Raw genomic sequence first — 26,111 nt, forward strand, 5'->3', positions numbered from 1 at the left:
TGAAACCCTCTTGAATGTCCTTCTATTCAGCTGGATTCTTGCTGGGATACCCGCCCCCCACCTGCAAATTTACCAATATAGCAAGGGTATGCAGGTCATGACCCAAAGACACCTGTTTACAATCTCCAGTATGAGAGCTCCTGATCTATATACAATCTGTTAACATTGGCCAAGAACAGTATTCTTTTTTTTTTTTTTTGACACTCCTACAGGGGGGGAAAAATGTTCACAGAAACAATTTGCACAAATTTCAAACCTCGAGAAAACAATAAGGTTATGTCTACGTTACACATTGCTTTCAGGGGCATGTAGTGTAACTATGGCTGCACGCCACAGTGAAAAACACACCGTGTCCACACCACGGACACGTGTCAGTGAAAGGCTCTGGCAGAGGAGAGGCAGCGGGGAAAGGCTAAGCCTTTTTCCTACTGCCTCCGCCCACCAAAGCCTTTTGCCACTGACAGAGCTTTCCCTGTGTCAGGGAAGGGTTCCAGACAAGGGCAGCTGTCGGAGCCTCCCCCCGCTGCCAGAGCCTTTTGCTGTGGTGGGAATGGCTCTAGCAGCAGGAGGCAGTGGGACACTACAGTGCTAAAAATAACAGTGTAAACAAGGGGCACGGCTTGACCAGTAGACAAGGAGAAGTATATATACTTCAGGAACATACTCATACCCTTCAGGTGTATCTTTACTGTACTGGCTTCATCCATGCCTCACCGTTTACTCTGCTGTTTATACCCATGTCAGGGGGCTAAGTGGGTATGTATACTATACGCTGCTGAACGAATCCTGCAGTGTAGATGCACCCCTAGTATATAACAGTGCAAGAAACCAAGTGAACTTCTGCAAAACTTGTCAGCGGCATAATGGCAAGTTGGGAAGTGCATGAGTTAGGAGGAAGAATTTAGAGGCTGATTTAGGTCTCATGGGATCTATCAGCAAACCTCTGCATGATAGGTACAGGCAGGCACTGACATTGCAGATAATTCAGAATTAAATGGAGCAAAGTGGAAAGGAAAAGGAGAGATGTAAAAAAAAAAATAGTAAACCAAAGTTGCTGGAAGTGCTAAATACAAACTCTAGGTAGGATATAGGGGCTTCCATAAATAACTTTTGGAAAATTTGATGAAAGCTCCAAGCAATTTAGTGTCAAAATAAATGTGACACCTTTCTTCACTTTTCACAAGAGCTGGGAATTGCTCCAGTATCTTCCATCAAAATTACCCTCCTGCAGCAATGTATGCAGTACGACTTGCATCTGTTGGTTCCTGCTCTTCATCCCAGTGGTGCTATATATGTATATGGCTAGTAAAGAACTTTTGGAACCTTTGGAACGAAATTTGTGAAGTAGCAAAAAATAATTTTAAGGATAATTCTCTCTTGTTTTCAGGTGTGTGAGAGCATGTGCACAGACAGGCTAAGTCTGTAGGAGGTGAGGACAGAATGCATACGTTATGGGTCTAATCCTATTGTCTTAATCAGAGTTTTACCTTTGCAACTCGATAACATTGCCATAATATTCTGAAATTAGCAATAAGGCTGTCAAGCGATTAAAAAAATAATTGCGATTAATCGTGTGATTAACAGCACGATTAATTTTTTAAACAATAATAGAATACCATTTATTTAAATATTTTTGGATGTTTTCTACATTTTCAAATATAGTGTGCAGTCTATATTGTGCAGTGTTCACTTTATGTTATTTTTATTATAAATATTTGCACTGTAAAAAACAAAAGAAATAGTATTTTTCAATTCACCTAATACGAGTACTGTAGTGCAATCTCTTTATCATGAAAGTTGAACTTACAAATGTAGAATTATGTACAAAAAAAGTGCAGTCAAAAATAAAACAATATAAAGCTTTAGAGCTTACAAATCCACTCAGTCCTACTTCTTGTTCAGCCAGTCACTCAGACAAACAAGTTTGTTTACATTTGCAGGAGATAATGCTGCCTGTTTCTTATTTACGTCACCTGAAAGTGAGAACAGGCATTCGCATGGCATCGTTGTAGCTGGCGTCTCAAGATATTTACGTGCCAGATGCACTAAAGATTCATATGTCCCAACCTGCTTTACCTACCATTCCAGAGGACATGCGTCATTTTCATTATCTGAGTCAGATGCCTCCAGCAGAAGGTTGGTTTTCTTTTTTGGTGGTTCAGTTCTGTAGTTTCCGCATCAAAGTGTTGCTCTTTTAAGACTTCTGAAAGCATGCTCCACACCTCGTCCCTCTCAGATTTTGGAAGGCACTTTGTGAAATATATGGCAGAATGCAAGTAAAACCGAGGAGACATACAATTCTCCCCCAAGGGGTTCAGTCTAAATTTAATCAACGCATTATGTTTTAACAAACGTCATCAGCATGGAAGCATGTCCTCTGAAATGGTGACCGAAGCATGAAGGGGCACACAAATGTTTAGCATATCTGGCACGTAAATACACTGCAATGCTGGCTATAAAACTGCCATGTGAACATCTGTTCTCACTTTCAGGTGACATTGTAATTAAGAAGTGGGCAGCATTATCTTCCGTAAATGTAAACAACCTTGTTTGTCTTAGCGATTGGCTGAACAAGAAGTAGGACTGAGTGGACTTATAGGCTCTAAAGTTTTACATTGTTTTGTTTTTGAGTGCAGTTATGTAACAAAAAAAATCTACATTTGTAAGTTGCACTTTCATGATAAAGAGTTCGCACTACAGTACTTGTATGAGGTGAACTGAAAAATACTATTTCTTTTGTTTATCACTTTTACAATGCAAATATTTGTAATAAAAATAATAAGATAAATTGAGCATTGTATACTTTGTATTCTGTGTTGCAATTGAAATCAATATATTTGAAAATATAGAAAAACATCAAAAATATTTAATACATTTCAATTGGTATTCCATTATTTAACAGTGCAATTTAAACTGTGATTAATTTTTTTAAGTGTAATTAATTTTTTTAAGTTAATCACGAGTTAACTGCGATTAATTGACAGCCCTAATTTGCAATATTCCCTACATTTAGTGTAGGGGCTACTCTAGGGAATCTCTCACTTTCCATAGTAACAACGTAATGGGATGGCAGTGTCCAGGAACCCAAATAGGAACACGGGATTTCTCTGTGGAGCCTCATCCTAAATGCAGGTACTAAAGCCCTGAAAAAAGTACTAGTGACTCATGCAGGTAAGTGGATTTTATTAGCGCCAACCAGGATATAAGAGGAGATGTAGTCTCTCTCTGACCCAGAGAGAAGTAAGAGATGGGAGGCAGAAGCTCCCATGGGGTGAGAGAAGGGAAGCTAGAAACAACTAAACTTGGGTCAGTTGAAGAATCCCACAAAATGTGATCTCACCAACTATTAGTTACCCAAGAGGGACGAGAAGTCATTGCCACCAAATTCAGCATCGACTTTAATTTTGTTCCAAAGTCCATTAATCTGGGAAACTTTCTGGACTCCAGAATTTCTCATTTCCACATATCCCATATATGTAATTCTGTCTGTCAGCATTCTGGGAGCTCTGCCAGCATTAGGGTCAGAGTGAGGCAAAAGACTAAATCTCTATTTACTGAACTGCTGAAAGACCAATGAATAACCAACAGATCCACATCACTTCTCTATCACCTTCCCTACATCCCATCCAGCCTCACATCCAAATTAATAGTACACTATTGGTTTTCAGAGTTTGCTATGAGCTAGCTCACCCTGCCTCTGACCTCATGTCCACCTGTTCTCCAAGCTCTCATCTGTTCCCTTCATATTTTCCATAGATGAGAGTCGCCTTTCACTTGTGCTACCCATCTAGCTAGAAGTCTCTCTCTTCTTCTCAGCCACTTGATCATCTCTTTAATCCTCACATTCTGGTTTACAAGCAAGCCCTTCCTTAATGTACTCTGTATTGTGGCCACTATATAAATATAATAAAATATTTTAATATCGTAAATCAGGGATGACCAACCTGAGCCTGAGAAGGAGCCAGAATTTACCAGTGTACATTGCTAAAGAGGCACAGTAATATGTCAGCAGCCCCTCATCAGCTACCCCGCTCCCAGCATCTCCCACATCTCCCACCCAGCGGCAACCCTGCCAATAAGCGCCTCTCCCTCCCTTCCCACACCTCCCAATCAGCTGTTTCATGGTGTGCAGGAGGCTCTGGGGGGGGAAGGGGCAGGAGCGAGGGCATGGCAGAATCAGGGGAGGGGGCAGGAAGGAGTGGAGTGGGGGCAGGGCCTATGGCAGAGCCAGGGGTTGAGCAGTGAGCACCCCCCAGCACATTGGAAAGTTGGTGCCTGTAGCTCCAGCCCCGGAGTCGGTGCCTATACAAAGAGCCGCATATTAACTTCTGAAGAGCTGCATGTGGCTCCGGAGCTACAGGTTGGCCACCCCTGTCATAAATGCTGAAAAAACAGCATTTACATATTTACCAGAATTAAGACATTTACATTTTTATTTACATCAGATATTGGCTATGGATTAAAAGTTTTGCATGATGTAAAACCTGAAACTATTATAATTTTTTCTTAAATCTTTAACCTTGACAAATTGTCAAAAATATATTTTAATCCATGTTCTCAAGCATTTATTTATGTAAGTTTTGCTTGGATGTTTTTTTCATGTCTATGCATGTCACATGTTATAGAAATAACAGCTGATAAACAGTTGCATGTTACAGCAAATATCACAGGGATATGGCTTTATAGTGAAACAGCATACCTTGGTTTAGCCATATCTGGAGAAATGATTCAAGTTGTCTTTAAAGCATCCTGGGTCATTAATATGCATCTAAGGCCTGGCCTACACTAGGCGTTTATGTCGAAGTTAGCGCCGTTACATCGAATTAACCCTGCACCCGTCCACACCGCGAAGCTATTTAGTTCGACATAGAGGTCTCTTTAATTCGACTTCTGTACTCCTCCCCGACGAGGGGAGTAGCGCTAAATTCGACATGGCCATGTCGAATTAGGCTAGGTGTGGATGGAAATCGACGCTAATAGCTCCAGGAGTTATCCCACAGTGCACCACTCTGTTGACGCTCTGGACAGCAGTCCGAGCTCGGATGCTCTGACCAGCCACACAGGAAAAGCCCCGGGAAAATTTGAATTTGAATTCCTTTTCCTGTCTGGGCAGTTTGAATCTCATTTCCTGTCTGGACATCGTGGCGAGCTCAGCAGCACTGGCAACGATGCAGAGCTCTCCAGCAGTGATGGCCGTGCAATCTCAGAATAGAAAGAGGGCCCCAGCATGGACTGATCGGGAAGTCTTGGATCTGATCGCTGTGTGGGGCGATGAGTCCGTGCTTTCCGAGCTGCGCTCCAAGAAACGGAATGCAAAGATCTACGAGAAGATCTCTAAAGACATGTCAGAGAGAGGATACAGCTGGATGCAACGCAGTGCCGCGTGAAAATCAAGGAGCTGAGACAAGGCTACCAGAAGACCAAAGAGGCAAACGGACGCTCCAGATCCCATCCCCAGACATCCCGTTTCTACGAGGCACTGCATTCCATCCTAGGTGCGGCCACCACCACTACCCCACCACTGACCGTGGACTCTGAGGACGGGATATTGTCCACGGCCGGTTCCTCGGACATGTTAGCGGACGGGGAAGATGAGGAAGGAGATGAGGAGGACGAGGCAGTCGACAGCGCTTACAACGCTGATTTTCCCGACAGCCAGGATCTCTTCATCACCCTTACAGAGATCCCCTACCAACCGTCCCCAGCCGTTAACCCGACACAGAATCTGGTGAAGGATCAGCCAGTAAGTGTTGTAAACATCTAAACATTTATTTGTAACAGAACAGGAATATTAACCAAAACAACAATGGGTTTCTCATGATTAGTTTGCCCTAGGCGCTTAACGTTTCAGTCCTGGGCAGTGCAACTATTGAAAAAAAATCTAACAATGTCCGGTTTTGCATGATTGTCCTGCCCAAGCCGCTCTACTGTTTAGTCACTGCCAGTGCAGCTACAGTAAAATGCGGTCTATATGTCCGGGGATAGAGCAGAAATCCTCCTGGGACATCTCGAGGAAGCTCTCCTGGAGGTAATTGGAAAGCCGTTGCATCAGGTTCCTAGGGAAAGCGGACTTATTGGGTCCTCCGTAGTATGACGCGTTGCCGCGCCACGAGACAATCAAGTACTCGGGGATCATTGCTCTGCAGAGCAGGGCGGCATATGGCCCTGGTCTTTGGAGGCTCTCCTGAAGCATTCTTTCTTTCTCGCTGTCTGAGATCCTCATGAGGGTGATGTCGCTCATGGTGACCTGCTTTGAATTAGGTAGGGGAATGTTAGTGTTGGGACTGCTTGCCCGTTCCTTTACAGAACTGTAACCGCTGGTTTGCGGCCACGCGGTGGAGGCGGGAGAGGGGCAGCCGAAAGGGATCGTTCTCGGGGACAGCCACGAGGGGGTGGGACAGGGGCAGAGTTCCTGCTTGCCGGATTGCTGGCAGCAGGGACTGACATTGCTTTCAATGTGAAATGAGGCCATTGTTAATATTAAAGTTTTAAGGTGCCACAAGTCTACAGCTTACCATGTCTGCCTGCTACAGAAATTCCGGTGTCCTGCCCTGCTTCTCAAATCTGCTGTGCAAGACCCCAGGCACTGAATGCGAAGGCCAAGAATTCGACCTTGTGCTGAGTGCGCATGTGATAGGTGCTGTGCTCTTGTTCACAGAGAAAGACTATGTTCTTTGTTCACAACTACATTTATCTTTCTGAGGAATTCACTCCCTTTTTCCCATTCCCACAGCCACATCTGCGACTGTCTCACAACCTAGCCTGGCATCACACTCCCAGAGGCTAGCGCAGATTAGGCGTAGGAAGAAGAGGACACGGGAGGACATGTTCTCAGAGCTTATGGCCTGCTCCCGAGCCCAGGCAGCACAGCAGACCCAGTGGCGGGAGAACTTGTCCCAAATGCACCAAGCAAACATGGATCGGGAGGAGAGGTGGCGGCAGGAAGACCAGCAGGCAACTCAAACGCTGCTTGGACTACTGAGGGAGCAAACGGACACGCTCCGGCGCCTTGTGGATGTTCTGCAGGAACGGAGGCAGGAGGACAGAGCCCCGCTGCAGTCTATCTCTAACCGCCCTCCCCCGCCACCAAGTCCCATACCCCCCTCACCCAAAGTCCAAAGAAGGAGGGGCGGCAGAGTCCGTGCTAACTCTCACTCCACCCCTGCAGACAGCTCTAGTAGTAGAAGGCTCTCATTCCCCAAAATTTGACAAGTTCTTTCCTTCCCGCCTCACACAAGCCCCCGTCCAAGTTTCACCTCCCAGTTCCATGTGTAGTTGATAATAAAAAATACGTTTCTGTTAATTACTGTTTCCATCATGTTCTTTTGGAGGAGGGGGGGAAGGGGGTTGGTCATTGGACAGGACAGTCACCTTTGGCAGGGTACATAGGCGGGGGCAGGTCCAGCAGCAGGGCACATACACAGTGCAGTGACTAGTTACCCTGGTCAGTCTGGAGGTGGTTTTCATGTTATGTGGTGGGGGGTGGGTTGCTCTGTGACTTTGTGGCGGGGGAGGGTAGTTACAGATCTTAAGCGGCGGTCCTTATCCTGGATCACAGAGCCACGCAGCAGGGGATCTGTAACCGTCCTCCACCTGCCACAAAGTCACATCGCCCCCCCATACACACAGTCCCGATCAGGAGGGGTGACAGGCTCCGTTGAAACAACCAGTCCACCACAGCGGAGCCTGTCAATCCTGGAGTTTAGAAGCTTAATTTGCGTCAGTACACTACACCCGCTCCCCACCACAGTCTACGTCCCAGTTTTAAAACATTCCCGCGAAAACAGTAATAAAGACAATGGTGTTCATTAACAAAGTAGAAGTGATTTTATTTCTAAACGTGTGTTGGAAGGGGGTGAAGGGGTATGTAACTGGAGAGGATAGTCAACATTAACTGGGTAAAGAAACGGGGGCAGGTTCAGCTTCTCTGTACACTAACTTAAAAGTCACAGGTTACCCTGCTCAGTCAGGAACCTAGCTTTCAAAGCCTCCCGGATGCACAGTGTGTCCCGCTGGTCTCTTCTAATCGCCCGGCTGTCTGGCTGGGCGTAATCAGAAGCCAGGCTATTTGCCTCAACCTCCCACCCCGCCATAAAGGTCTCCCCCTTGCTTTCACAGAGATTGTGGAGCACACAGCAAGCTGCTATAACAATGGGGATATTGGTTTCACTGAGATCACAGCGAGTCAGTAAGCTTCTCCATCTCCCCTTGAGACGGCCAAAAGCACACTCCACCACCATTCTGCACTTGCTCAGCCGGTAGTTGAAGAGTTCTTTTTCACTGTCCAGGGCGCCAGTATTGGGCTTCATGAGCCAGGGCATTAGCGGGTAGGCTGGGTCCCCGAGGATGACTATAGGCATCTCCACATCCCCAACAGTTATTTTGTGGTCCGGGAAGTAAATACCTTGCTGCAGCCGTCTAAACAGACCAGAGTTCCTGAAAACACGAGCGTCATGAACCTTGCCCGGCCATCCGACGTAGATGTTGGTAAAACGTCCCCTGTGGTCCACCAGTGCTTGCAGCACCATGGAAAAGTAGCCCTTTCTGTTAATGTACTGGCTGGCCTGGTGGTCCGGTGCCAGGATAGGGATGTGAGTTCCATCTATGGCCCCACCGCAGTTTGGGAATCCCATCGCTGCGAAGCCATCTATGATCGCCTCCACGTTTCCCAGGGTCACTACCTTTGACAGCAGTACATCAACGATTGCCTTGGCTACTTGCATCACAACAACCCCCACGGTAGATTTGCCCACGCCAAAGTGGTTCGCGACTGACCGGTAGCTGTCTGGCGTTGCAAGCTTCCAGAGGGCTATGGCCACTCGCTTCTGGACAGTCAGGGCTGCTCGCATCCGGGTGTCCTTGCACTTCAGGGCAGGGGACAGCAACTCACAAAGTTCAAGGAAAGTTCCCTTCCGCATGCGAAAGTTTCGCAGCCACTGGGATTCATCCCAGACCTGCAGCACTATGCGGTCCCACCACTCAGTGCTTGTTTCCCGGGCCCAGAATCGCCGTTCCACGGCATCAACATGACCCATTGCCACCGTGATGTCCTCAGCGCTGGGTCCCGTGCTTTCTGAGAGGTCTGTGCTACTCTCAGACTTCAGGCCCTCACCGCAGTGCCGTAGCCTCCTCGCCTGACTTATCTGCATCTGCCTCAGGGAAAGGTGGATGATAAGCTGCGAGGTGTTGAGAACGGCCACAACTGCAGCGATGGTCGCAGCGGGCTCCATGCTCGCACTGCTGTGGCGTCCGCGCTGTCACTGACTAGAAAAGTGCGCGAACTGATTTCCCGCCGGCGCTTTCAGGGAGGGAGGGCGGGAGTGATGGACGGATGACGACAGTTACCCAAAAGCACCCTCAAGACATTTTTTTTACCCAGAAGGCATTTGCGGCTCCACCCAGAATTCCAATGGGCAGCGGGGACTGCGGGAACTGTGGGATAGCTGCCCACAGTGCACCGCTTCCAATGTCGACGCTTTCCCCGTTACTGTGGACTCACAAAGTCGAATTACTGTCCTTAGTGTGGACACACACGTTCGACTTTGCAATATCGATTCCAAAAATTCGATTTAAGTAAAATTGAACTACTCTCGTAGTGTAGACATACCCTAAGGCACTGCTTGCTTTGAGTAATTATGTGATGAGTATCTTTTGATTTAAGAACGGTTCTTCCGTACAGTTAATCCGCAGATGATATATATTGGGCCTGGCTGAAATTTTTCAGAATTTGACAAAACGTTTCCCATTATCAACAATTTTCCCCCTCACAAAACATTGCCACTTTTATATGCATACACACAATCTCTCTAACAGACATTCCTATTTATTGTTATGGCTGCCATTGAACAAGAAATTTGTTGGGGTGGGGAGTTTAAACCCAACCTATTCCCCAGGTTACATGACCTGAAGCACTACAAGACGGAAACATTTCCCTCTGCGTATGTGCAAAAATGAAGAGTTCCACCTTCTAGCCTCTGACCAATTGTTCACCCACTTGAGGGATGCAACATCCACTCAAACGGAGAGCAGCTTAAGTGATGCATGAAACGTGAACACTTCACTGCAGCACTGGCAGGAATGAGGCTCCTTGTGCCACACTCTTGTGCTGTTACGGCAACATCCTGGGCCCAAACATGGCTCCAGCAGGAGACTTTTCTGCCCAAAAGTGGCACTGGCTGGGGACCGCGGAAAAAAGAAAACAGTTTAGTGAGTAGGCAATGACTGGGAGCCAGATTCTGCTCTATTTAAGTCAACTGGAATTTTGCCTTTCACATCAACATGCACACGACCAAGGAGATAGAAAGTACTGAAAGAGTTAGAAATAAAGAGAGAATAAGGAAAGGCCACAGAGAAGGAAAAGACTAAAGGGACAGTGGAAAGGAAGGATAAATTGAGTGAAGGGAAAAGAAAAGTTTAGCTGAAAGGAAAGGGAGAAGGCATAGAAATGAATATGAAAGACTAATTGATAGAATGTGTGAATATTAAAAGGAAAAATAAGAAGCTTAAAATGGCAGCATCAGTATAGAAGTCTTGAAGAGATGAAAAAGGTTGGCATTAGAAAGGGAAAAATAAAAATATAAAGGAATTTTAAAAAATTAATCTGCAGGGGAAGAAAAATCCTAATCAAAACTGAAAGTATGAGGAAAAGGCACCCAGTTACTGTAGACAATAAAAAAGAAAAGAAAAAGTGGAGTGAAGAAGGAACAAAAGTGTATTTATTTTTATGGGTTTACTACCAAAATATTATCTATCATGAGTATTTTCACAAACAAATAGATATCTACACAAACCAAAACACACACACACAGGTACCTACACATACATAGGAATATATATTTAGATACATATATTAATAAATACAGAGAGAGAGAGAGAATGAACAGATGCATACGTCCATGTATTCACAAGTAGAAAGTGGTGTGGGAATAATGTGTCCTCCTAAGGCACAAGCTGGCCCATCACTTGTAAGCTCTTTAGGATAAGGACCTGTCACATGTCTAAAATACCTAGCACATTATTTTTATGTATATACATTTTACACACACACACACACACACACACACACACACACACACACACACACACACAGCTGCATTAAAAACATGGTAATGTTGCAACATCAAGCACATAAAAGTTAGGAAATGCCAGAATTAAGGTTATGTGTACAATCTTAATTCAACCCTTGTGCATATGTCGTCTTCAGTTACATGATCTCATAGCAGTTTTTTCTCAATTCACCCTGAGGCAGACTCCTACCATAGAAAATCTCAGGCCAAATAATTAAAGTTCGGCAAAGTTATAAACCTGAAAACACAGTCTTACAATGGGAAGTCTTGGGCAATCGTAACAACAGGCATCACCACCAGAGCTACCTTTAATAACTTTCAAAAATATTCTAAAACATCAGAAAAGAGTATGCTCCATCCTAACGCACTGAGAAAAGAAAGATACAGCACACATTTTGGAGACCTCTGAGAAAGGTTCTAGGCACTCAGAAGCTTTTCAACCAATGTTTGGAGGACTCTTCTTTATCTAGATAAACACATAAGGGAAAATAAATAGCCTCAGAAGTTGCAAAGAACTTCTCTGTCAATTACTCTATTGTGAATTATTATTAGCTCACTGACAATCTAGTTTTAGCCCTGAAATATAAGTATTACCAGGATCATCACAGAAATATTCACCGATTGCTCTACAGCAGGTTTTCAGCTAGAATCAATGATTTTTCTTCTTCTTTGTATCTCAGCATGTTAAACATTTCCTATTCTTACTGTTATGTGAAATGTAATTATCCAATCAGTATTTGGCCAACACATCTGGAAAGTGCGAATCCTAAAATAGTTAAACTTGGTGCCTGTTCTGAAGTACTTTAGGAATCCAGAAAAACCTCAGTAAATTACATGAAACCTGAATGGTAATCAGCACGTGAATGAGTTATGACTGGCATCAAACCACTCGGCAGAACTGAAGATCCCAGCAATGAAGCCTTCCTTAGAGGTTTTTAAGGTCAGGCTTGACAAAGCCCTGGCTGGGATGATTTAGCTGAGAATTGGTCCTGCTTTGAGCAGGGGGTTGGACTAGATGACCTCCTGAGGTCCCTTCCAACCCTGATATTCTATGATTCTGTGATTCTAAGCCAATTCAGACACAAAGAAATATACTTTTAAAATCTCCTCAGCATATAAAGCAATAAAACAACAGATTAAGGAAATGTTTTGTAAGGTTTCTGAGATTTCTTTGCCTCGCCAGTGATGTTTACAGCACTGAGCATGCTGCCCTCATTTCAATGCATTATAAATACTAATATTAAACAACAATGAGAATATGGTAGAATGCTAACTAAGGCAAATGCAGAAATGAAAAGTCAGTCCTGAAATAACTCAGAACTCTGATGATGGACTGTAGGAAATGGCTGTATAGCAGAACTTATTCTAGAATCTCCTTTTCCACTCTGTCGTTATTTTTGGCCTGCCAAGATTAATGCCTGAAATCAAGGCCTATTGATGGTCAATGTACTTTTAATTTAAGTGAGAGTCCTACTTTAATTTGCTCAATATAGCCTTCCTGTATAGTTTATTTATTGAAGACGGTCACTCACTGCCCCACTAGAGATCAAGGACCTTGTCTAAGTACTATCATCTACAACAAACAGCATTATTTGTCCCTGCAGCAGATGAATACTGAATACTAAGAGTACCCAGGGAAGCTATAAAATGCACAGATTTACATCAAATTTTGTTGCATGTTACTAGATATTTTGGGGGGATTTGATTATATTTCTTTCTTTATCACACAAATGCATGTTTCCCCTATGCTTATCACTGTATGTGCTCATGTGAGTGGGAGGGTTCTCACAGTTCACAGACACAACCACCATTAATTTTGAATGTACATAAGGTTTTAACTAATATTTATACCTGTGATCTGTGCCTGTACTTCTAGCATATTCTATAAACTCAATGAGTCTCATTCTATTTTGTAAATCATAAAATGAGCTCCCTAGTTATTTCACTAACTATAGTTATAAAGCAAATTTCCCAAACTTGCAACAGCATTAGCTCATGCACACTTCTAGAAGTCCTGTCTGAAAACATTTTCTTGATAATGTCATGGTAGCATTCCCTAAATTCTCTCTCTTTCTCTCTCTCTCTCACACACATACACACACACACACCCCTTAGAATATGCCAGACATTTTACAGAACAAATTACTGCTTCTGCTTCCAGGGACCATATACACCTCTATCTCAATATAACGCTGTCCTCGGGAGCCAAAAAATCTTACCGCGTTAGAGGTGAAACCGCGTTATATCGAACTTGCGTTGATCCACCGGAGTGCGCAGCCCCGCCCCCCCAGAGCACTGCTTTACCGCGTTATATCCGAATTCGTGTTATATCGGGTCGTGTTATATCGGGGTAGAGGTATACTAGTGTAAATTAGGAGCAATTCTAGCATCAACACAGCATGAGAGTGAAATGAGGTCCACTACTGCCCCAAAGAGTTTGCCATCTACAGCCCTAAACCTGGGAAAGACATACACATACACTTAATTTTATGCTCACGCTAACTCTCACTGAAGTTGACAAGACGCTTCACAAGTGTGAGCTGGTTCTGCCTGTGCGAAATCTATTGCAGAATCAGGACATACAAGAGCAAGATTCTGGGATTCTCCCATCTGCTGTGGCCCTTTTCTGCTGCTGCAGTAACATAGGAGAGGCATTAGAGCTCTGGAACCAGCCGGGCAGAATTCTCTCTGGTATAGGTTTTGCTCAATGTATCTTACTCTGCTCTACAAGTCCCATGCCAGAAGCATGAACATAAGGGACATGTCAGCATGAGGTGAATATAAGGGGTGGAGTAGGGTTGCCAACCGTTCAGGATTCTCCTGGAGTCTCCAGGAAATAAAGATTAATCTTTAATTAAAGATTATGTCATGTGACAAAACCTCCAGGAATACATCCAACCAAAATTGGCAACCCTAGGGTGGAGTAGACAGATCCCCAGCATAAAAATCATACAAATGTAGGACTGGAAGGGACCTTAATAGGTCATCTAGTCCAGCCCCTTACAACGAGGCACGACTAAGTATTATTTAGACCAGTGATGGGCAACCTGTGGCCCATCAGGGTAATCCACTGGCGGGCCATAAGACAATTTGTTTACATTGACCATCCACAGGCACAGCCGCCCACAGCTCCCAGTGGCCGCGGTTCACCATTCCCAGCCAATGGGAGCTGCAGGAAATGGCATGGCCCCCAGGCTGCCGACCACTGATTTAGACCATCCCTGACATGGGGTTTGTCTAACCTGTTTCTAAAAACCTCCAATGATGAAGATTCCACAATCTTCCTAGGTAATTTGTTCTATTGCTAGACTGCCCTTATAGTAACGAAGTTTTTCCTAATGTCTAACCTAAATCTCCTTTGCTGCAATTTGAGTCCATTATTTCTTTTCCTGTCCTCAGTAGTTAAGGAGAACAATTTATCACCCTTCTCTTTATGATAACCTTTTATGTTCTGGAAGACTGTTATATCCCCTTTTCAGTCTTCTCTTCTCCAGACTAAACAAACCAATATTTTCAGTCTTTTCTCATAGGTCATGTTTTCTAGACCTTTAATCATTTTTGTTGCTCTCCTCTAGACTTTCTCTAACTTATCCACATCTTTCCTGAAGTGTGGTATACAAAACTGGACACAAAGTCTACTTATCAGTGCTGAGTAGAACGGAAGAATTACTTCTCATGTCTTTGCTTACAACACTCCCGAGAATACATCCCTGAATGATCACTTTTTTTGCAAGTGTTACATTGTTGACTCATATTTAGGTTGTGACCCTCTATAACGCCCATATCCTTTTCTGCAGTACTCCTTCCTAGGTAGTCATTTCCCATTTTGTATTTATGCCATTGGTTATTCCTTTCTCAATGTAATACTTTGCATTTGCCCTTGTCGAATTTCATCCTATTTATTTCAGACTATTTCTCCAATTTATCAAGATAATTTTTGATTCTAATTCTGTTCTCCAAAGTGATTGCAATTCCTCATAGTTTGGTATCATCTGCAAACTTTGTAAGTGTACTCTCTATGCCATTATCCAAATGATTTATGAAGATATTGAACAGAATCGGACCCAAGACAGATTTCTCAGGGACCCCACTTGATATGCTCTTCCAGCCTGACTGTGAACCATTGATAACCACTCTCTGAGGATAGTTTTCCAACCAGTTGCGCACCCACCTTATAGCAGGTTTGTCTAGGCTATATTTCTTCAGTTTGTTTATGAGAAGGTCACGTGAGACAGCATCAAAAACCTTGCTAATGTCAAGATGTATCAAATCTACTGCTCTCCCCCATCCATAGGGTTTGTTACCCTGTCAAAGGAGAATATTAGTTTGGCTTGACATGATTTGTTCTTGACAAATCCATGTTGACAATTCCATATCAGCTTATTTTTTTCTAGGGGCTTACAAATTGATTGTTTGATTATTTGCTCCATTACCTTCCTGGGTACCAAAGTTAAGATGACTGGTCTATAATCCCTTGGGTTGTACCTATTCCCCTTTTTATAGATAGGTACTATATTTGCCCTTTTCCAGTTCTCTGGGATCTCTCCCACCCTGCAGGAGTTCTCAAAGATAATCATTAATGGCTCAGAGATCTCTTCAGCCAGTTCCTTAAGTAGTCTAGGAAGTATTTTGTCAGGACTTGTTGACCTGAAGACAACTAACTTGTCTAAGTAATTCTTAACTTGTTCTTTTCCTTGGCCTCAGATCCTACCCCATTTACATTGATGTTCACTATGTTAGTCATCCAATCACTGCTAACTTTTTTTTGGTGAAAACTGAAACAAAACAGACATTTAACATTTCAGCCGTTGCTGCATTTTCTATTATTGTCTTTCCCTTCTCATTGAATAATGGGGCCTACCCTATCCTTGGTTCTCCTTTTGCTTCTAATGTACTTATAAAATGTTTTGGTTTTTTTTGTTATCCTTTATATCCCTAGCTAGTTTAATCTCTTTTTTGCCTTGGTCTTTGTAATTTTGTTCCTACATGCTTGTGTTGGGTTTTTTTTCCTATCCATTCTTCATAAATTGACTTACTTTCCACTTTTTGTATGACCTCTTTTTTGAGTTTCAGGTCGTTGAAGATCTCCTGGTTAAGCCAGAGTGATCTCTTATCATATTTCCTATCTTTCCTGTGCATTGGCATAATTTGCTCTTGTGCTCTTAAAAATATCTCTTTAAAAATCTGCCAACTCTCCTGAACTCTCTTTTCCCTTAGACTTGCTTCCCACAGGATCTTAACCTACCAATTCTCTGAGTTCGCTAACATCTGCGTTCTTGAAGTCCATTGCCTTTATTCTGCTGTTTTCCCTCTTTCTATTCCGTAGAATCAAGAAATCTGTCATTTCATGATCATGTTCACCCAAGCTGCCTTCCACCTTCAAATTCTCAACCAGATTCTCTCTGTCAGTATCAAATCTAGAATAGCCTCTGCCCCTAGTCACTTTCTCCACCTCTGCAGGTAGTGCTGTAAAGATTCAAGGCAGCTGGGGACATGCTGTTTTAATGGCAGCTCTCCAGGCCTGTCTAAGTTACTCCCAGGACCAAAGCAGCCCCCACAGCAGCAGCCTAGATTTGGGAGGGCACAAAGTTGGCTTAAAGCCACCTTCACCCCCACTCCTCCTGGGTTGCAGTGCAGCTCAAAACCTGGCCCAAGTTTCAAAGACAAAAAAAGGGAAACTAGGCAGAAAGAAGAATTATATTTATAATTAAGACCATGGCATCAGTTATCAAAAGCAAATTTTGAAAGTTTTTAAGGGGGACCACTGTATATAGATTTTCTTTTTTCTTCTTCTTTTTTTTTTTTTTGGCTGAAAGATTTGGAGATCCAAAGAACATTCTGAAAATAAAAGATTTATCCCACAACAACCTCAGGGAAATTTTTAAAATGTTTGTTTTCTCTACTATAAGACTATTATACAACTACATAAAATTTGACCATTTATTGTTAGTGTTTGCCAATTAATTCTCAGTGCTGGAAAGAGGAAATGGGGGCAGTTTCCCTTTATCAAACTTTATATGGAAGCAGACTTATGTGTGTGTCAGATATGTTTGTTTTAATTTCTCTGGAATTAAACTCTCTCAGAGATTATCCAAATCCATACGGGGCTCTCGGACACAGTATCTCAGATTAGGCTGTTCACAAATGAGCGACACCTCCTTTAAGAGAGTGAGTGAGCCAACCCCACTGGAAAAGCAGAATGGTCCCCCTCATCCTCATAAATCCAACACTGGGTATAGAAAAGCTTTCCAACTACCAGCCTGACCCAACCTCTAATTGCTATGTTTTCTCATTGATTTTGCAGTGACTACACAAAGCTCCAGCAACGCATGGTATCTGCCAACATCTTGGATATCTTACAAATGGGCTTCACCCTGGGTCCTGGCATGGAGACAGCCCTAGTTAGCACTACTAGATGATTTCCTCCTCACAAAGGTCAGTGGCTCAGTGCTTGTACGACTTAGCTGCTCTGCTGCTTTCAACACACCAACCACAAGGTATGGCTAACTGGCTGGAGTAGGCAGGTTAGTGCTATCATGGCTCAAATCAGTCCTCTCCAGTAGGACTCAGAGGTAATGGGCAGCTGTTCCCCCTTTCCCCCAAAACTCTCACTCCTAGAGTCCCTATAGGCAGCTATCTTGTCTCCTGCTTCTTCAGTGTCTACATGAGATCACTTGGACGGGATGTGGACTATGCTAATGATACCCAGCTAAAGATCTCATTTTCTGAAAACAACATAACAAACATCCCAATGCTTGCAAGAGATCAGACCTTGGATGAAGAACAGTGGGCTCAATCAGACAAAAGTGACGCTGACTTGGAGAGAGAAATGTTTCAAAGAACTAGCTGAGATGCTGGTCTCCACTCCCATCAAAGGCAGCTGTCACCACTTTATCAAAGAAGTGCAAAGCTTCAGGGTCCTGCTGGATTCATCAGTAACCCTGGGGTGACCAGGTAGCAACAACATTAAACACATTCTAATGTGGTGCAGAATTCCAATAAGATCATTTGTAAATACTTTAGTCTAACATACACGCCACTCAGGTCAATGTTTTGACTTAAGGCAGATCAAGACTCAATGACTGTGCAATTCTTTTGCTATTTATAAATCTTATCTTGGCCCTTCAGAATCTTCTCAGTTTTTATGTTTTTGCGCTAGGAACATTTTCTTTTACACTTCTCCCAGATATATCTCTCTTATCGTCAGACTTTACCAGTCTATCTATGCTAGCTGACTTTCAGGTCAGACAGTTTCTGTCACAACTCAGCCTTCACAGGATTCACACCTGGAATGCATCTTAAAGCTAGTGCCTCTAATATTCTCCAAATGTGTGTTGTAACCCCTGAGCCTTGTTTCATTTTTGTTGCATTTAGATTACAGAGCTAAGTTGCCTTTGAATCAATGTCTTTTGTTCTGTCACTTGATGATCTTCCCTACTTCTGGCATTAGCTGTCTCTTACTGTTTAGTTTTGACATGATTTGGCAGACAGAGCTGAGTCTAGCTGAATAAAAGTAGTTCTTATAAAGAAGAGAACATTCCCAAACTCAAGCTCCATCGTGTTAATTCAGAGCAGTTTCAGGGTAGTTCAGAGTGATCCCAGAGAAATGAATTTGTAGGCTATTAAGTTTCAGCATATGCCGGTACTAGTGATCAGTGTTGTTGATATCCCTAAGGGTAGGTCTACACTTACCCGGTAGTTCGGCGGCGAGCGATCGAACTTCTGGGTTCGACTTATCGCGTCTTGTCTGGACGAGATAAGTCGAACCCGGAAGTGCTCGCCGTCGACTGCGGTACTCCAGCTAGACGAGAGGAGTACCGCGGAGTCGACAGGAGAGCCTGCCTGCCGCGTGTGGACCGAGGTAAGTTCGAATTAAGGTACTTCGAACTTCAGCTACGTTATTCACGTAGCTGAAGTTGCGTACCTTAGTTCGAATTAGGGGGTTAGTGTAGACCTGGCCTAAATATATTATTCTTCTGTGTGTTTTGGGGATTTGTTTTTATAAAATCATAGAATTAATTTTGCATATTCACATTCAAGGAATTAAATCCTGATCTCCATAACCACTCACTCTGCATGGTAGAAATAAGGAAGCATCACTCTCAGTCCATTAAAAGATTCATGCAAAGCCTGGAGAGAAATAAGTATCACAAAGTTGTACTTTGTCTGCTCCCATCTCCATCCCAATGAGAAAATCAGTTCATTACCGCTTGACTGTGGCACTCAACAAAAATGAATGAAACAGTGAAACAAAAAGAATCATGCAAACTTTGGAACAACATACTGAACTATTTATACCACATACATACATGATATAATGTAATGAGCCAAGACTGAGATCTCTCTGTGGATCCATATCAGGATTGACCTATTTAATTACCCACTGATAGGCTGACCCAGCGGATACCCCTACAAAGTGCAGGATGGCTTCAAACAGACATGGGAATGTCAGCCTTCCCTACCATTAAAAAGGGCCCCTATTCTGTTGCTATTCCTTCTGCAGTGCTTGTTACTTTTTACTCAAGTGAACATACACCACCACACTTGTACACCAACACAAACACGAAGTAAGAACCTGGATGTTTTGAACCTGGCAGTCTTGCAGTCTACCCTCCAGTTCACTTGAGAGTTCAGACTCAATAATGCAATCAACCCATCCATGGTGCACATGTGCATCGCTTACATATTTGGGTGTTTTGTCCCAGTGGTTTCAGGTATATTTAAAAACAGGAGAACAAGTTTCTCCTCTAAAGATTGTAAACAAGGAGAAAAAAATATAACATAAGTAACAAAGTCGGCTCATTAAGTAACATGAGGAACCACTGAGAGAGATGTATAAATGGAATGTATTAGATGGTTAAATTTATTCAGACTCCCTAGGGCCATGTCTACACTAGCACCTATGTCAGCAAAACTTAGGTCACTCAGGGATGTGAAAAAAACTACCCCCATGAGCGACATAAGTTTTTCCAGCATAAGTACTTGAGCGCACAGTGCTGTGTCAGCAGGAGACACTCTCCCACTGACATAGCTACCGTCGCTCATCGAGCTGTGCCACTGTAAGCTTCTAAGTGTAGACATGGCCATAGGGTACTACTCATGACACATTCAGGCCATGGTTCCCTAGTATCTAGCTTCTTTTTTTTAGTAGCTTTAAAGAAATAAAAGCAATTGAGCATCTATGACTAAGACACTACAAAGGGAAAACTTAACCAGTTTCAGGCTTTGTCTACACACAAAAGGTCCTGTTAGTTTAACTATACCAGCATAGCTAAAGCAGTACAATCCCCTAGTGTGGACGCAGTTAAACCTGTATAAAGGTGTTTTATATCTATATAGCAATTTCTGTACAGGAAGTGGAATATGCCATGCCAGTAAAAGACACCTATATACAATATAAATGTGTTGAGATGGGGGTTGGACTGGTATAACTACTCTCTTAACCTAAATAGTACACCAGTACAAAATTTGTGTGTAGATCAGGCCTCAGCATCATGCAAATGAGATGATGGGCTCACTACCATTTAAAACAGTGTGCATTCTGGGAAACAGAGTATATAAATTGATTAGCAGCTTTCCTGATATTCATCAAGTCTCTCCCCTTGTGACAAAACAGGATAACGTACCAAGCATTCACCTCACATGTTTTCAGGAAACCTGTAGAAGTTATATGTTATGCACATCACACAAGTGACCAGTTTCTCAGCCCCAACCATCTCTAATAACCATTTTGCATGCAATTATAGCTTGGATTTTCCTATACAACTCAGGTAATATTAAGATAATTAAAAATACAAAGAGGCAGTGACTAAAGCATCAATTCTGCACTAGTACAAGGGAAAACAAATATTTATTTATTTCTTCACAGTCTGTGCACAAATACTGATGCCAGAAATCTTCATTCCCTGGTAGCAAGATTTCTTTTCATATTTTTAAAATTAATTTACAAGTCAAATATGATTAAAGTAGGTATGTTTTACAGGATCTTCAATAGTATCACAAATGACAAACCAAAGGGCTAAAACTCCTTAAGTGATTATATAATCCTAGAGTTGCAGGCCATTGGGAATTTACTGTATAACCCTGACAAGGATAAAAAGGAGTCCTGCATTATTAATGCTATTTCTTTTTTTTCCCTCTCTTTTTTTTTAAAACTCAAGCAAAAGCACTTACTCTGAAAGCTGTTCACTGAAAAGATGTTGGGATGATAGAATCCAGCCTTGCAAATGCATTTGTAGGCTCCAAGAACAAATCCAAGGCCTTTAATTGGCATGCACTGTGAGAAAGAAGAAAGGAAGGAAAAGAACGTAATGCAGATGATCACACTCCTATAGACACACATGCATATTCAACTACAATACAAACAAAATAAGCTATATCAATTGGCCTTCTTTCAAGAACTATGTACTGATTTCAGTTTGTCATTATGTTTATCAGTTATTTTCCCCCTAGTCATATTTCACCTATGTATTTTTTCTTGCCGCTCAGATCCTGCAAACTGCAATGATGACAGTTACACTCAAGCTCATTCAACTGATAGGTAGAAGTGACCAGCTGGCAGATACGGTTTTCATCACTTTTGGAGTATCGCTCCATACATATCCTTTTTCAATTCCCATACCACGGCCAACAGTCACTTGTAAGAATAGATGGAGCCCTAAACCTTTCTGAGTAAAGAGAGCAAACAAACAGCTGGATCTTTGTGTTGATCTATCAGAGATGCAGAAGCCAAATTCTCCAGTACAAAATTCATCACTCTACACATAAGTTCCACACCGATTTGAAATAATGGGGTAACAGAATGAGTGGAATTACAAAAGAAAAACTGTTTAATGAAAAATATCTAAGGAGTCTTTCATCGAAAGCAGAAATATTCTGCCTATTTTAATTGGAAGTCACTTAAGTGGAAGTCCTTACACTTCCTCTGAGCTCCCTCAATTATCTGCCCTAGGAAGTAAGAACAAGTGAAATGAGTTCCAATTCTAATCATACAAAGATTACCTTTCACTTAATCTGAACATCAGGGCCACTTTGCCAAAATGATTGAAGCAGCATTAAATCCACTATCAGAAATTTTTCATACCATACATAATGTTGTGTCCTCTCACAAACCCTATTCCCTATACAAATAAAACATACCTCTACTTACAAACCAGTCAATTCCACAATATTACCTTTGCGATGAATGGCTTAAGCAAAACCTACACATCAATGGGAGCTTTCTCCAGCATTAACTGAAGAGGTGGATGGGGTGTTTAACAAATAGATCTTTCTTTCCAAACCCTTGCTCAGGCAATTGAGTTAAACAGGCGTTAAAAACAAAACAAGAAACAAGGTCTTATGCCTGGCCTACACTTAAAAAGTTTTATCAACATAACTATGTCAGTAACAGCTGTGATTTTTTTTAATCAATACAGTTATGCCAATAAGAGCCCCAGTGCAGATGCAGTTAAACCAAAATTTATTCAGGCATAGTTTATTTCGTTTTGCCAAATCAGAATAAGCACTTATACCTCTACAAGCACTTTTCTACCAGTATAACTGTGCCTACATGTAGAGTAGTTTTGCCTCTAACTATGCCAGCATATATTAAAGCAGCAAAATTTTGAAGTGTAGACAAGGCTTTGAACAGTCTAATGAAAAATCCCTGTTCTTCATTTCCTCAGGTTTCACTTTCTAGCACTAGTGATTTTATGATTCTGCTAATTGTCCAAACAGTCTTCCACGAAAAAAAACAGCAAACAAATATCGGAATTTCTAATGTAAAACACAAAGAGAGGATGGGCTTATGATTAAGGCATTTGACGGGGACTCAGTATACCTGGGTTAAATTCCAGGCTCTGCCACAGAATTCCTGCATAAGTCACTCTGGGGAGGTCACTTCATCTCTCTGTGCTTCAGGTTCCCCATATGTAAAATGGGGATGATACTGCCTTTCTCCCACCCTTTGCCTGTCTTGGTGGACAGAAACCATTTCTTATTATGTGTATATGCAGAGCCTAGCATGATGGAGCCCCAATCTCAATTGAGTCCTCTAAGTGCTACTATAATACAACTAACAAATAATAAACAGAAAATGGATATATAAATATATTATGAAAAACCATCCAGCCCTTTAATAAACACAAGAGGAAAAAAAAGATCACAAATCCATTGTTTCCTTTGCATTTCACCTTCATCCTACTGAGGATGCAGCTATTCAGACTGCTTGTTGATGCGGTAGAGAGAGAAATAAAGATCAAAGTGGTATGGGAATGTGAGTCCAAAGGCACCAAAAAATCAAGTTTGTTAATTAGCAACTGCTGCTTATCAACTTGATAAGGAAAAGAATGTTAACACCAATCAGTCTAGATTAAGTGGATCTGAAAGTGCAAAAATCAACATTTTTAATATGAGCAGCTCTGGTAAACTATTTTTACCCCCTTAACAATGGATAAAATAGCAATTAAAGGGGTAAGAGAGTTTATAAATGGTGACATATCAAGCATCTTTCAGTGTTCATGTTCCAGGAAATACTTTGCAGGCAAGAGTTCTGTGATAGCTCTTTTTCTTCATTATAATAGGTTACATGTTGTTATAGATAATATATTTTTTCTTTGAAGTTGAGCAAAATCTAGATTCTACTGGATTTTGTGAATATTGCAGTGTTCCTAATTCCACAGCCACAGAATATCCTCATTGCATGAATATTTTATATCAAAATATGACACAGCCTTATATAGCTCTGTGTTAAAAATATTTTCCTGAAAACCCCAAAAAGGAATTCTGACAGGGGAAAAAAGATGAAATAGTCTTCTATTCATTACATTGTTACACTTCAGTTTAAATTGATACAAGAAGAGAACTGAAAAATATCTCCCCCATAAAAAGTCTCCCCTTTAACTGGAATATTATGAATATTTAAAAATCTTGGACCAAATTCTACCTCTTGTGCACCCTTTAATATTGCACAGGTGTAAGAGGGCAGAATTTTGGTCGTCAATTTTTTTTAATTTGGAAGGAGAGCTGGATCATTTCAGGAAAAAAAGTAGCTACAAACAATCCAATTTTAGAATATTCAGAGACTAACACAATTTCATGGAAACTCAATTATTCACAGTATGAATTTTCTACCAGTATAACTGTGCCTACATGTAGAGGAGGCCCTAGCAAACTTTTTCCTCCACACTACTAAACAATTTTGGTTAGGCCAACATCAGAGGTAGTAAAAAATGGGAGATTTTTTTAAAGAAAATATTTCCCTTTTCTAAAATGTTGACATTTCAAAAGTTGAAAAATTTTGACCAGCTATAGTGAAACATTATTGTGGAAAAGGTGGTGAATGAATTAAACTAATACAACTTGATTAAAATAAAAGCCTTTGACATGGAATAAGAAGAGGCTTTGTGTTTGTACACACCTAGCACAGTGGAGTTCTGATCCTTGACTGGGGCTCCTAGATGTAATGATAAAAAATAAACAACAATAAAAAGGTCTAACAGCTGCACCCAGGCCAGTCTCACTAAACACGTGTGCAGGCAAGGAACTGGAACATTCACAGTCACTTTGTTAAACCTACTGACTTGAATAAACTGCTCATTTTTAATATGGCTGGCTAAGAACGGACCTACTGTTTGCACGTTAAAATCTCTGACAAGTGGATTCCAGCTGTATGCTCTTTCTGACTAGACCTCTTGCTGAGGGGAATGACTGATGTGTGACACCCAAAACACAACAGATTTTTAGCGTATTTGGGGTAAGACTAGCACCTACAGGAACAGCAATTGAAGCAGGGCCTGAAAGAAAATGCAAACTGAAAAGTAGTTTGGCTGGAGCTTTTGAAAAGTGGTGTTTTGCTGGACCTTTCCAACGCCCATTGGGAGTCCTTCCATTAACTTCAAAATGGCAGTTGAATCAGGCCTCAAGTCCCCAATGCAGCAAACACTTAAAGTGCATAACATTACTCGTGTAAGTAACCCCAGTGAGTTGATTGAGGTCAATGAGGTTCCACCTTGGTGTAGTGGGCTGCTCACACAATTCTCATCGCAGGATCAGGTCATACAGCTTAAGTGGTGCATAGGCCTTGTACAAGCTGTCTGCAAGGGGTACATTTCACCCTTAAACACGACCTGTTTTTTTTTTTCTTTTTATGAATCAGTTCTAGATTTAAAAAACAAAAACAAAGATTTTATGTAAGTATTTGTACTGTTAACTAACTCTCTCTCTCCACATATACAACAAATTTCAGAAAACTATCTCAAATACCTTTGCTAACTTACTCTGGATCCAATCCAATCCATACAAAAGTTAGCATTGCAAAATAGAAGTGTTCAGCATGTTCACAAATAATAATAATAATCATAACAAAAAAAAGCTGAAACATGAAATCACCTGGTTTCAAGTTTTCTGATAAACTCAAAAATCAAAGCTGGATGAATACTGAAAACATTTTTTGTGAACATTAGGTTGTAATTTTTTTTTTCCCCGATAACTGTGATCGCTCACTCTTGGGTTCACGTTTCACAAATGGTGTAGTAAATTGACAGGAAAAGTTTGCCAAACCCACACATTTTAATCAAATATTCCAGGATACTCAGAGAAAGTAAATTTTGAACTCTTTGCTGTTTGCATTGGAAACCCAATTAAGAATTACATTCAACCAATCCAGGAACAGAAATATATTATGTGACCAATGTATCTAATCAAAACAGCTCAGATTTTGAATACTGAAGATGCACAATCAACTGTTCATGAAACAGTGACAAATTCACAGGATTATTCAGCAAACAACTTCTTAATACTAAAATTCAAGAAAACTCAATCAGTTCATAGACAATTTACAAAACAGAGAAAGAGGCTAACTTTGTCAAATAAATTCTTAGATTCACAGATTTTTAAAGGCCAGAAGTGACTATGAGATCATCTAGTCTGACCTCCTTTATAACACAGATCATAGAATTTCACCTAGTTACCTCTGTATTGAGCCTAATAACTTGTATTTGACTAAAGCATATCTTCTAGAAAGGCATCCAGTCTTGATTTGAAGACATCAAGAAATGGAGATTC

The 26,111-nt window shown here is 41.7% G+C and overlaps 1 protein-coding gene across 2 annotated transcripts in view; it reads right to left on the reverse strand.

Moving 5' to 3' along the window:
* GPR158 (G protein-coupled receptor 158) overlaps nt 1-26,111 on the reverse strand; it is a 323,156-nt gene that overhangs the window by 164,109 nt on the left and 132,936 nt on the right. For both annotated transcript variants that reach the window (XM_005302808.5, XM_065586867.1), the window contains exon 3: nt 21,240-21,342. In XM_005302808.5, the coding sequence (XP_005302865.2) occupies nt 21,240-21,342 (103 nt within the window). The remainder of the gene's footprint in view (nt 1-21,239; nt 21,343-26,111) is intronic.

The sequence above is a fragment of the Chrysemys picta genome, chromosome 2 (genome assembly GCF_011386835.1).
Source record: "Chrysemys picta bellii isolate R12L10 chromosome 2, ASM1138683v2, whole genome shotgun sequence".
NCBI classification, from domain to species: Eukaryota; Metazoa; Chordata; order Testudines; family Emydidae; genus Chrysemys; species Chrysemys picta.